This window comes from Sarcophilus harrisii, chromosome 2 (assembly GCF_902635505.1).
Source record: "Sarcophilus harrisii chromosome 2, mSarHar1.11, whole genome shotgun sequence".
In the NCBI taxonomy this organism is placed as follows: Eukaryota; Metazoa; Chordata; class Mammalia; order Dasyuromorphia; family Dasyuridae; genus Sarcophilus; species Sarcophilus harrisii.
In genome coordinates, this window is record NC_045427.1 from 247,480,372 (window position 1) to 247,494,412 (window position 14,041).

At 36.4% G+C, this 14,041-nt stretch overlaps 1 protein-coding gene across 4 annotated transcripts in view; it reads right to left on the minus strand.

The window, feature by feature from the left end:
- Nucleotides 1-14,041, minus strand: part of PNPLA7 (patatin like phospholipase domain containing 7) — a 226,450-nt gene that overhangs the window by 154,376 nt on the left and 58,033 nt on the right. For all 4 annotated transcript variants that reach the window (XR_004231932.1, XM_031951881.1, XM_012554075.2 and 1 more), the window contains 4 exons: nt 11,416-11,493; nt 8,077-8,282; nt 1,116-1,247; nt 96-219 (listed from right to left, as the gene is read on the minus strand). Coding sequence is in view for 3 of the 4 variants with exons in the window: in XM_031951881.1 (XP_031807741.1) it covers nt 96-219; nt 1,116-1,247; nt 8,077-8,282; nt 11,416-11,493 (540 nt within the window). In the remaining variant the exon portion in view is untranslated. The remainder of the gene's footprint in view (nt 1-95; nt 220-1,115; nt 1,248-8,076; nt 8,283-11,415; nt 11,494-14,041) is intronic.

A 14,041-nucleotide genomic window follows, 5' to 3' on the forward strand; every position in this document is an offset into this window, starting at 1 on the left:
TTGTTAATGCTGTAAAGTTACCCATGCATATAACCTGTAAATAAAAGGCTATTAAAAAAAAAAAAAAAAAGGAATAAGCGGCACTGTCTTCTTACCACACCAATGAGATCTCCTCGTCCATATTCACCAGCCAGGCGTTTTTTCCCATCATCTTTCTTGACTACAGAGCGCAGACGGCCACTGAGTACAATATATGTGCAGTCAGATTTATCACCCTGCCTAAGGGAAAAAGCAAGATACATTCTCCATTAAGGAAAGCAGAAACACTGTAGGTAAGATCAGATATCAGATCTGCATCAGGTCTAATACATGATTTCTAACTGTTGACTTCAAAATTCTCCATCAGATAGCTGTATCTGCTCTCCTTCTATGGCCCAAATCATACTCTGCATACAAATATTCCTGGTCTTCATAGATCCCCTTTTATCTACTTGCTCCCCACTATCCAATGTCTAGTTTTTTCACATACTGACTCTTACGAAGTAATTTCAAATCAATGTGCAGACACACATTGGAACAACAGTATCAAACTCAAGTAGAAAAGGACCTGCAAAAATACAAAAAAAGGATCCCTATGGCCACATGTTAAATTAGAAAACCACAAGTTAATCTTATCTATGTTTTACAGTATTTTGAGGGATAATTATTTCAAAATTATAGGTTGGACTGGCCAGTGGCCACATACTTGAAACTTATGCATTATATTAAGAATTCAATACTGTGGACTCTAAAAAATTATATTCATCTTAAATTTAAGAAGAGGCTGCTCTATGTAAGCTAATACATTTTATATAATAGGGTTGTAACTTTAAACTTGACTCATTAATTGACTAATACAATAAAACTATTAGGTTCTGTTCAATAAAAACCAGGGCCAGAGTATATCCTATTCCTCAACAACTCCATGGTTGGTCTCTTGGAGTGGAAAAATTTTTGACTGATTAGTCCATTTTAAAGCTCTGGTAGGTCATCAGTTATATAAATCCTGGGTACATTAATGTGATGCCATTAGAGGCCCAATGAGCATCAGGACTGCAGTGGTTAAAAAAATTTAGGATCAGAATTGATCAAACATCCCAACACTCCCTCAAAGACATTTTCACTTCATGCTTCACCTGTAAATTGCACGTCCAGCTTCTACTTCCATCCAATCCAGAGCAAAGTCCATCTGTCTCACAAATGGAGACATTCTCTTCACAACTGTGTGAGCCACAGCCAGGACAACATTCGGTTGCTTGCGCATAATCCTGTCAGAGGATACCAAGAGTTATATATCATAACAGAATCAACCTTAAAAATTATGTACTCTCACGGCAACAAAAAAGATTATATGAAGATCAATTCTGATGAACATGACTCTTATCAACAATGAGGTGATTCAGGCCAGGTCCATTGATTTTGTGATGAAGACAATGATCTGTATCCAAAGAGAGGACTGTGGGAAATGGTCATGGATCACAACATGACATTTTCACTCTTTTTGTTATTTGCTTGCATTTTGTTTTCTTTCTCATTTTTTTTCCCTTTTTGATCTCATTTTTCTTATTCAGCATGATAATTGTAGAATTATGTATAGAAGAATTGCTCATGTTTAACAATTACTGGATTACCTGCCATGTAGGGGAGAAGGGAGGGGAAAGAGGGGGAAATTTTTGGAACATAAAGTTTTGCAAGGCTCAATATTGAAAAATTATGCATGTATATTTTGAAAATAAAAAGCTTTAATAAAAATTTAAAAAGTAAAAAAAAATGTATTCTAAGTACATTAATGAACTGTTATTGAAGCTGTGAATGGTCCAGCATTTTGAAAAACAATTTTGAACTATGCCCCAAAAGGTATTAAACCATACATACTCTTTGATTCAGCAACACTACTAGTAGGTCTGTAACTTGAAAAGATCAAAGAAAGAGGTAAGGGACCCACATATACAAAGATATTTATAGCTATTCTTTCCATGGTGACAAAGAATTAGAAACTGAAGGGGTACCCATCACCTAAAGAATGACTGAACAAATTATGGTATATGAATGTGATGGGATTCTATTGTGCTATAAGAATTATGAAAGGGAAGGTTTTAGAGAAACCTGGAAGGTATATGAAATGATACAAAATGAATTGAGCAGAACCAAAAAAACAATTTATACTACAATAACAACATTATAAAGATAAACAACTTTAAAACACTTTAAAAATTGAGCAATGCAATTACCGACAATAATTTGAAAGGGCTCATGATAACATATTCCCTCTGACTTCAAATAAAAAACTTATGAACTAGGTGCAGACTGAAGCACATTTTCTTTTCCTTCTTTTGTTTTCCTTTCTTTTCCTTCTTTCTTTTGGAAGAGGCTAAAGCAGATTCACTTGACTATATGCTAAACATTTTTTTTTTTTTGCTATACTTTGCTTTTTTACTATATGTATATGGGATTGTTTTTATTTTTCTTGTCTTCTCAATGGGTGGGGAAAGAGTGATAGTATTGGTGCTGATTGGTACTGGAAATAATTTTTTTTGATGAGGTAATTGGAGTTAAGTGACTTGCCTAGGGTTCCACAGCTAGGAAGTGTTAAGTATCTGAGGCCAGATTTGAATTCAAGTCCTCCTGACTTCAGAGCTGTGCTCTATCCACTGGCCACCTACCTGCTCCACTGAAAATAATTTTTAAAAAAGATTATGTACTCCAAATCCTTTTATAGATGGAGAATCAGAATTCCAAAAGAAATCACTTACATAAGATCATACAGTAAGTCAGTGGAAGTTTTCTTGAGACTTCATTCATATTCTGTATGTCGAAGGTTCATTTCAGACATAAGACGACAGAGACTGGGACAGCTTGGAGTCTATGCCCTTACCATTAGGACATGCAGCTAAACTGTCATCACTGTTCATAAATACTCTAGGGTAGCTTCTCAGTATAGTTTGGACAGTGATAAAGATTGTGATTTTTTGAATTGTGCCCAAAAAGTTGTTAAACTGTGCGTACTCTTTGACCCAGGAACACTACTACTAGGTCTCTAACCCAGTAAGATAAAAGAAAGAGATAAAGTACCCACATATACAAAACATAAATTGTTTTGTATTGATCAAACTGAACATCCAAATGTGTATTCCCAGAAATGTCCTAAGATATACCTTTTTGTATCATCTTATTCCCACCACTGGTCGTCTAGATTTCATTTTTTGCAATTCATTCAAACAATCCAAATCTTCTCTTATCTGTAACACTATTCCTGGAAAATCTAGACATCAGAATTGTTTCTATGGCCTTAATAAAGCTAGAGAAAGCAAAGAAAGAATACAGTGCTCCCCCTAAACAACTGAAGACTTTTTCCAACCAAGAAGTTGGATGAGAACAGGCACAGAAAGGAATAGAAACACCTTTCTCTCTTAATCCTGAATCACTATATAGTAGAAGCCATAGTGAAAATATGACTTATGATTCTACAAAAGAAAGTAAATGACCTTTAGTAAATGAAAACAGCAAAATCTCCAACTATCCCATGAGAAAACTTTCATGTGACCCTGGTACTATATCTTTGTTTCTATATAATTTCTGACCTGACCTGGGATTAATATGAGGATCCATCACACCATTCTGTCCTCTTGCTACCAAGAAATAGGTCTCATGAGTAAACTCCTTTAAACAACCTAATTAATCTAACTAACTCTAATAATTCTACAAATGTTTACTACCAAGCTGACATGGGCTCCCTTTCTTTGGTATCACATTATTGTCTCAAAGGGTTTGTGTCCCTACAATTGGCATGTCAGGGCAGAACAGACTGGTCCCCTTACATTTGACATAGCTGGCAGGATATTCTATTCTCCTACAAATCTTGTGTCTTTATACACTGCAGTAGTGTCCTTTTGGAAAAGAAGCTGAAACCCAATAAGAAAAAGAAAGCCAAGCAGAAGGTAGTACACCTGGTCCTCATTCACAACTGGGCAAGAAGAACCTTTCTAGAGATGTCACCAGCAAAATCATCCTGCTGGTTACTCTTCTTCCTATTACTGGGTGGAATTAAAGCACAAGATTCATGTTAGATTGAAATATTGTTCATGCTTCATTCAAAACTAAAAGAGCTTGTGCCATGACCAACCAATAGTGACAAATTTCAAGTCTTGGTGTTTGCAATTAGAAAGAGTGTCATCATTCATCTTGCTCAGACCCAGAATTAAAGTGAGGAATATTATTATTTATCATTCCAAATCAGTGGTTCTTAATTCTTTTGTGTGTCATAGATGCCTTTGGCATTTTAACAAAGCCTATGGGTCTCTTCTCAAAATGTTTTAAAATGTATCAAACATCTTATAAGGAAGTGTTACACATTTCATTTGGAGATTACTGAAAATAAAGATGAAATTTTTTCCATCCAAGATCACAGAATTCCTGAAATCTATCCCTACATCATAGGTTAAGAATTCCTGATTTAACAGATATTACAGCTAGCCTCATGGGGCTATCATGTGCCTCACAGGGAACAAACTGTATCAAGAGATTAGTTTAATGTGTCCCTTGAAAAAAACAGAAGAAAGTTTTTTTTTTCTACTGCACTATGTAGAAGCTGTCAGGTTGATGAAAAGTATTTGAAAATCAAATGTCATATTTGGAGATAAACATACACCTGTATATGTGTAGACATACATGTATGTGTATGTATATTTCTAGGTATACACATACTTATGCAAATGTACATGTATACATTTGTGTATGCAATTATAATGGACAAAGGATACCTTTATGACTCAAGGAAGACTCACAATTCAGAATCTTAAGTGTCCTTCTGAAAGCGTCTGAGCACAGCAACTGCAGAAAAATCAGGGATACATACCTACAGATAGATTCATTCTTTTTTTTTCTAACTATTAATAAAGCTACAATTATCTGTATTTAATTTACTGAAAACAAAATATAAATTTATTGCATCTAATACTGGATTTGTCTTTCTAATAAATGACGAGATTTTTAAGTAGGCAATTCCTAGACCCTAGTGGGTATAGTTCTTTTCCTCATTTTGACCCTGATGTCCAGCCTTCTGAAAGCTTTCCATTAAGGACTCATAGAACTTTATGATTTCTCCCAAAGAGACTTGTCCTTAAAATGCCTTCACAGAAAAGAGACAAGAACTCAATACTGGCCATGCTCCCTGGAATCACCACTCTGAAGAGAAGGGAGACGTGGGCAGTAAAATACAGAAGTGTTATATATTTCCTGAACCATTCTGCTTCCCAAGCTCTCCAATTTTCTCAAGTGTCCAAGTTATATAACTATTTCAGCCCCACCTACAGAGTGTGATGCTCAGAAAGTTTCAAGATCATGACCTTTTCCAGGAAAAAAAAAAATCAGAATAGACACACAATTTGTAAATACTTTAGCTTTGTGACAGATGCTCCAATTATACTATGAATATTTTTGTTATCCATAATCTATGTCATAGTCTAGTCACTGCTCTAATTCTACAGAAATAAAAAAAAAAGGTCTGGTAAATAGGACATTTTTACCATGTCCTTAAAGTTAGTATCACCTTTTAAAATTCAGATTTCATGGATGTTAGCTCAATTCTTAACCAACTCCTATTTCACTCTCAAAAGCACTCCTGGGCTTAATAAAAGAACTCAGAGCACCATGATTATATGGGAAGAAGACAACAATTGGGTCATTGTAGACCTACTATTTCCCACTAAGGAAATCAGCAATTCCAAGCTATAGCCTCCATTTCTAAACTGTCCAATCTTGTGCTGCTCTTTTGACTGTTATATTCTCCTATTATTTCAGTCTCCATTTCTTTTTTGGCACCCCAAAATCCTCAGACTAGAACAAGTTTAGATTAAAAGTGACAATCTAAGAACCAGACAGAAGAGATTATAAGAATATAGCCAAAAGGGTTGCCTTTTTGTAAAAATCCTTTCTCTCTATGTCTTATCTCAGGGGAAACCATGGGTTCTCTAGGGCCTATGGTGTGCCTATGGATCCAAACTGGCATTTAGTGAAGGGATCTGGGAAGATGATAAAATTCTCAGAGCTTTGAATGGTTCTAGATGACCTGAAGGAGTCCTGGTTTCTTAAAGAACACTTCCCCCAATTCAAATTAAAACACTGAAAGATATTATACTGAAACTGACTTTCCTGTCAGGAAATTTTACCTGACGCTGAGAATTAACTCATATTAAAAACAACTCCTGGCATGGCAGCAAGCTTGACTAAATCTTCATAGTAAGATCTGGTCACCCAAACTGCCTTGGTACCCTTAGTGGCCAAAGGCACTTTGGTGCCAAGAAATATTAAGAGGAAGAGTCAGGCCTCTGATGTAGGAGACTAATCTGAGGTTATGACATGCCCAGGCCCTGAACCAGCATGGTACCCTGGGCTATGAGATATCAGAGTAGGTCCCCAGAAAGCTACTTTCTTGGATAAAGTGAAAAGATGACAAGAGTTTCAGATCTCCATGCCATGCCCAGAAAAAAGTGACTAAGTTCATCTTTTTCACAGAGAGAACACACCCAAGCTGCCTTTCCTCCCCACACTGCATCTATTAAAGAGATCCTTTAACTCCCCTTGCTCAGACTAAGCTGCAAGGCACAGTTGCAGAACCATAGTCGAGGTCATGGGTTTGTGCCACCTATAGCATAATCCTTGTAGCCACAAATATTTCTCAGTACAACATCTGGTCTCTAAAAATAGGATATTTCTTTTTCAAAATAATAAAATCAAATTCCTCATTACCCAGATTCATCTTTTTACTCAAAGGTTTCCAACAGCTCTGAACAGATCTCCCAGAATGTAGGTTTCTCTTTTTGCTAAATGGGGGTCCCCAGTAGATAGATAATTCAGTCTGGTAGTATATATCTTAGAGTCTCCCTATCCCTTATTTGGATTCATAAAGATGAAAATAGAGAGTAAGAAAATCCCAACAAACCCCTTGAAGTGTGACTGAGCTCAATTCACTCCCCCAAATCTAACAGTAGCATCTGTTACTCTGTCCAACAATAAACCATGGTGATGCAGGAAAAGGGTGTGTTAACACAAGTAGGAGAATGCAATCCCAAACACAACAGAAAAGAGATTACATAATACTTTCATCCTAAGATAATAGGATACAAAAAATTAAAGCTGTGGATGACACTCTGTTGGAAAAGGCTAGCACCTTGTAGAGAACCAGATTAAAATTTAAATTACTTTGACATGTTGGTAAAGGGGATAATTCAAGGACAAATGTGAAACAACTCATGTAAGAAAGAAAACTAAAATACATTATTTCAAGGAAATTATTGGGGTAGTTTTGAGAAAGGACAGCAGAAAAAGAAATCAAAGGACAAAGTAGACCAGATCTAAACAAGAATAAGGAATGTGAAATTCACAGAGCAAAGTATGATCCAGAGAGAGAGAACAGAATTGCACAAAGTACTCAAGGAGTGATCTTCCCTGAGCCCTAGTGTATCTTCATGACTAATTATTCCTTCTGGTGTTCCTTTAGGAAAATTTTAAATCTGCTGGAAATTATTTTGCTCAAGACTACGACAAATGCCAGAAATTCAACTGAAAGAAGACAAAAGGCAGCCCTGGTATATAGTTGGTTGAATTGGTACAAATGGCGCAACTTAAAATCAGAGGGTTCAAGTGTCAGGTCTGCTATTAACTATTTATGTGACTTTGGGCAAATACATTAAATAACCTCTCTGGGCTTATTGTCTCAACTCTCTCATTTGATAGAAGTGGACCAGATGATCCTTAAGGTCTCTGTCATCTCTAGAGCCTATAATCCTAGGATGATAAAATCAGTATCCTGGGATAAAAAAAAATTCATTAAGGTAAAAAAACCAATATCTTAAATTCAGCAGAGAGCCCTTTAACTAAGAAACAACTCCCAACTACACGCTATCAGCACATTGAGTCCAAACATAACACCTATCAGCTCTTATAACAGCACTGTCACTAGGCCTAAACATCATCACTCTATAGTTCCAAGAAGTAACAGGTTGTTTAGCATTCAACATTGCTCATAACCTGTTCATCTACTTATGGAATATTATCTCCCCCTGAAACAAAAACAGGATATCGGTATAAGGGACTCACTCATAGAAATGAGACTTGGAGATGGAGAGGAAGCAACATTCTTTGTTGGCCTTGATGGTAAAGATAAGTGGCTCCCCAGTAAGTACAGACAGCTGGCCTACCAGCTCCCCAGGATGGGTGATAAATAGGCATGTATTTTCTTCACTGTCAATCTTCTGCTGATATACATGTAGCATCCCAGAGACCACAAACCGGATGTTGACATCCTAGCCAAGACAAAATTAGACATTAGCTTAGTAAAAGGCTTCTGAAAATACAGATGAAAAATTTACCATGCAAAAGTAAAGGAAGATTATAAAACAAGGAGAGATTTTGAAGGGAAAAATAATATAGTTTAGGAAGACAAAGCTCAGGATTGTTACTGAAGCTTAGTTAGCAGTAGTAAAAAGGGCTTTGCAATCAAAATAAGAATCTTCATTGTTTCTGAGAGCCTAACCAAGATGACAAAAATTTCCTGGGTCATGTTTTCTATATACTTTTGCTGAGCTATGAGAAAAAGTTTCATCTTCAGAAAAACAGACTACTCTGCTGTCAGTTTCGTCACCATTAGAGCTGCTGTGTGATGGATGTGTTTTAGCTTGTCAAACTGTAACACTTAGAATAGGATACAATACTACAGATGTGGACTGAGCAGTACAGAATATATCAGAATAAAACCTTCCTTGTATTGAACAGGAGCTCTTTCTTTTTAAAAATTTTTAAAATTTATTTGTATTTTTTATTATTAAAGCTTTTTATTTTCAAAACACATGCATAGATAATTTTCAACATTCACCCCTGCAAAACCTTGTATTCCAAATCCTTCCCTTCCTTCCTCCCACCACCTCCCCTAGATGGCAAGCAATCCTATATGTTAAATGTACAATTCTTATATACATAGTTCCACAATTAGCATGCTGCACAAGAAAAATCAGATCAAAAAGGAAAAAGAGAAAGACAAAAGCAAGCAAACAACAACAAAAAAGGTGAAAATACAATGTTGTGATCCACACTCAGTTCCCATAGTCCTCTCTCTGGATGCAGATGTCTCTTTCCATCATAAGACCACTGGTAATGGCCTGAAGCACATAAGGTTCTTCTTAAGGCAGTCTTTTTTGGCTGACAGATCACACTGACTCATTTTAAGATTGGGTCTTTTTCTTAAAAGTTGTACTCTCATCATGCCTTTCACATTCTGCACAGACACAGGTTTTTGGGCCAAAGTACAGATTTTACATTTATCCCTATTCAATTTCATCTAATTAGATATAACTCATTGTTCTAACCTTTTTTTCTCCTAAACCTTGGTTTTTTTTTTGTAACCTGAGATTTTTAAAAATTCTTTTTCATCCAATATATTAGATGTCTCTCCCAGGTTTCTGCTATCTGAAAATTTTTAAAATTCCTTGGGGGGAAAGGACTATCTTTTGCTTTTTTTTGTATCCCAATGCTTAGCATAGTACTTGGCACACAGTAGGTGCTTAATAAATACTTGCTGACAGTTGACTACCCAAATTAACTCCACCCTATTCTGTTTAAATTTTGAACTCCCTGTACACCACTGATTGATACTCAGATGCTATCTTATATTTATTGATATTCCCTCTGAATGTTCTTATATCAGCATGTGTGTCTCCACAAGTAAATTTTAAGTTACCTAAGGATACTGAACTTGTCTGATCAGTGGCCTCCCAGGATTATTAGAACCATTTCTGTACACAATGGATACTCAATAAATGTATCTGACTCACTGTTTCAGAGAGAACTAGAACATGTAAGAGTAAGGCTGGCTGGGGGCTGAAATTAAATAAGTAGAAAAATCTGCCCGTGGAGTTTTCCCTGAACACACATCAAGGCCTAAAGCAGGCGGAAGAATGAGTCATCACTGCTTTGTGTACTCAGCTAACATGCTGTTTCTCCTCTGAAAAGCAAAAAGCCTCTCTTTGTCAGTGTGGGCTCCTTTGAGAGCTTAAAGCTAAAGTAGAATGAAAGGAAAAAAAATAAGGGAATAAAGAAGGGAACAGAAACAAGTGAAACCACATTACTGAGGAAGGCCATTCCAAGGGAAGGGAGTTTCAGGAGGATATCAGAAGCATGACCAAAAAAAAAATAGAGACTATATATAGTATATCCAGGAAAATCAGTAAGTAGCAATTGTTGACTCAGATGTCATAACATCACCAAGATGACAAATTACAGCCTTCCTTTGATTTTTTGGACCAATCCCATCCCCCATGGGAACAGTAGTTCTTCAACTTTTCATGTTCTGCCATATACAGAAGTGGCCAAAATTCTGAGTTCCCTGGCTCACTCTCAATAGTTGAAACCTGTTTCTGTCCAATTCAATTCAACAAACACATATTTAATGTCCACTGTGTAAAAATAACTGTTCTAGGTGCTGAGGTACACAAATATAAATGATGAAATTCTTGCTTTAAATGCGTTCACATCTTAATAAGACACAACATGGCATATATACAGATATATTAAGTAGAGAAGGATGTGATGAGCACAAAGACAAAATCCAGACACACGGTTTCAGCTGGGAAGGGCAGCTTAAGGAGATTGCTACAAATTTCTACAGAGAAGGTAGCACTTGAGCAGAATCTTGAAGAAGATATTGAAGAAGAAGATAGAAGAAGATAGAAGAAGATAGAAGAAGATAGAAGAAGAAGAAGAAGAAGAAGAAGAAGAAGAAGAAGAAGAAGAAGAAGAAGAAGAAGAAGAAGAAGAAGAAGAAGAAGAAGAAGAAGAAGAAGAAGAAAAGAAGAAGAAGAGAGAGAGAGAGAGAGAAGAGAGAAGAGAAGAAGAAGAAGAAGAAGAAGAAGAAGAAGAAGAAGAAGAAGAAGAAGAAGAAGAAGAAGAAAAAGAAGAAGAAGAGGAGGAGGAGGAGGAGGAGGAGGAAGAGGAGGAAGAGGAAGAAGAAGAAGAAGAAGAAGAAGAAGAAGAAGAAGAAGAAGAAGAAGAAGATATAGAAGAAGAAAATAGAAGAAGAAGAGAGAAAGAGGAGGAGAGGAGGAGAAGGAAAAGGAGGAGGAGGACAAGGAGGAGAATGAGGAGGAGGAGGACAAGGAGGAAGAGGACGAGGAGGAGGATGTTCCAGGTATGAAAGATGGTACACAAAAAGACAAGAAGGCAGGAAAAAGTGTATAAGGTTCAGAAGCAGTAAGCAGTCTAAACTTGGGCCAAATGTTTCTTCTATTTTTCCAAAGTCCTTTCAGCAGAGAAATTAAACTCAGTGCTGAAAACTGTCATTTCCCTTCTCTAAATATATGTCCCCCTCTTTAAAAATTTCCTTATGATGAGAAAGCTTAGAATCTAGATGGTAGCACCCTCCTTGTACCTTAGCCTTTTACTCACCTGGTCTCCTTGTTTTGACACGACAGTACCTGCAGGAACATGAAGCAAGGTCACTTTGTTATCCAAGAGTGAAGGATCCTGAGGAGGAAAATTGGAAATATGAAGGATTTTAACAAATAACACCTCAAACAGGAGAGTTACAACAGAATAAGAAGGAATTTGCTAATAAGACTCCTGCTTCTTTCCTATAACCAAGAAAAACAATTAAGGGTTTGGAGATAATATGTTAAAAAAAAAAAAAAAAAGCTATGAAGCACTATGAAGCAAGGGGAGAAAGAAAAGTAAGAATTGACATTAAAATAAAAGAAGATATTCTTCTTCCTCTCTTTCCTCTGCAGTTCCTTACATACACACACACACACACACACATATATCCATACAAAATGCTCACTTGGACCTTCCAACCATGACAAGGCAGATCAAGATAATGGAAATCTAACTAAATCATATGTAGCTGACAGGGGACTGGAACCCCAGAGCAAAGTTGTCCTACCCAATGAATAGAACTAAAAGAATCTTACATATAAAAAAGACTTCAGATATCACATAGTCTATCTCACCTGAAGCATAAATCCCATTTTCTCTCCTCAAGCTGCTAAAACATTTCTCTACTCTCACCTCCTTCTCAGCAGAGGATCTAGCTTCAGTTACTGAGAAAAACTGAGGCAACTCTGTTAAGGAGCATTTTCTCTCCAATTCTACAGGTTAACTCTACTCAACATTATCCCTTATTCTTTCTTCCTGTGCTCCAGTCTCAAAGAAAGAGGTTTTCCTTCTCTTTGCCAAAGGCAACTCTCTTTATTGCTCTTGATTCCCACCATCACTGGAGCTTGCCAGTGTCCCTCTACCTGCTCATTCATGCTATCTATAAGCATTCCAAGATCTCCTTCAACCTTCAAAAAACTTTACTGGACATTACCATCTCTTCAAGTAGCCATATTGTTCACTGAGAAAACTCAGGAAGAAGCTGTCTTGGTAAATGAGTGAAAAAAACTGTGACTTATGAATGTGATGGAATATTATTATGCAGTAAGAAATAATGGATATGACCAGAAAAAAGCAAGAAGATTTGTATATGATTCAGAGTAAAATAAGCAGAAGCAAGAAAACAATAAACACAATGATTAAAACAATGTAAAATTACCACGAAAGAGAAGCAAATAATATCTTGATCACTAAATCCAATGGTTCTCCCCTAATTCTTATTTTTCTTGACCACTCTGAATATCTGATACCATAGATCATTTTTTCCTCTTACATTTCTTCTCCTTTCTAGATATTCATAACCCTGTTCTCTCCTGGTTCTTTCCTCCTCCCCTCAGACTGCTCTTTAGCTGGTTCTTCATCCAAGTCACATCTACTAACTCTGAATATCTACTTCAAGACCTCTTGGCCTCTTAACTCTTTTCCTTCTCTATCTCATTTGAAGATCTCAATGATCTTCTTTCCCTCTATATAGATGTATCTATATCTTTTATCTGTATCTACAGCTTAATCTTCAGATGTTTAATCTTGCAATATCAGTTGCCTTTTGGACATCTTAAAATGGATGTGTAGCAGACATCTCAAACTCAACATATCCAAAACAGAATTCCTTGTATTTTCCCCAAAACTGTAACTATTTCTGAATTCCCTTTTACTTTTCTGGTCACTCTTCCTAAGCTCTCACCCAAACCTACAATCTTCCTGTCATCCTCACTTTCACACATCCAATATAGCCAATCTGTTGCCAAAATTTATCATTTCTGCCTTCACAACATCTCTCATCTACATCCCTTTCTTGTAGTAGTTTTTCTTAAAAGTAAAATATACCAATGTCACTTCCTTACGCAGCAAATTTCTCCCTATTTGGCTCCCTATTATCTCTAGAATCAAGTATAAACTGTGTTTAACATTTAAACTCTTAATACTCCAGATGTTCCCTACCTTTCTGATCTTCTTACATTTTACTTCCTTCCACCCACCCAGCTACATTATCCCACTGTTCACTGCACATGATATACCTCTCTCCATGCCTTTGCACTGGCTGTCCCCTATGTCTAGAATGTTTTTCTTCTCTACCTCCACCACTAAATGTTCCTGATTTCTTTGATGTCTTAGCTCAAAGCTTGCTTTCTGTATGAAGTCCTTCCTAGTCCACTTGGCTGCTAATGCCTTGCCCTCTATTGTTACTGCCCATCTACTCACTATAAATAATGTATATGTCTAGTTATTTATATATTGTCTCCTATAATAGGATGTGCTTAAGAGCAGGGGCAATTTTTTTAAATTGTTGGTATCCTCCAGTGCTTAGCATACTACTTTGCACAGAGTAAGCATTTAATAATTTCTTTTTGATTGATAAATTGACCATTCCTTCTCAGTCTCATCTGAAAGTTCATCATCCATATCTTGCCCCCTTTCCTTGAATGTGCCCTAGGACTCATCCTTTTCTCACTATGTCCGCTGATCTCAACAGCTTCAATATATCCAATTATCATTTTCCCCACATCTAATCAACTAATTAAACATTTGTGCCTAAATATAATATATAGTATATTATAGGCATTTCAAACTCAACTTTTCAAAAATACAATTCATTTTTTCTCCCCAAACTTCCCTATTTCTGTCAAAGGAATCACCACCA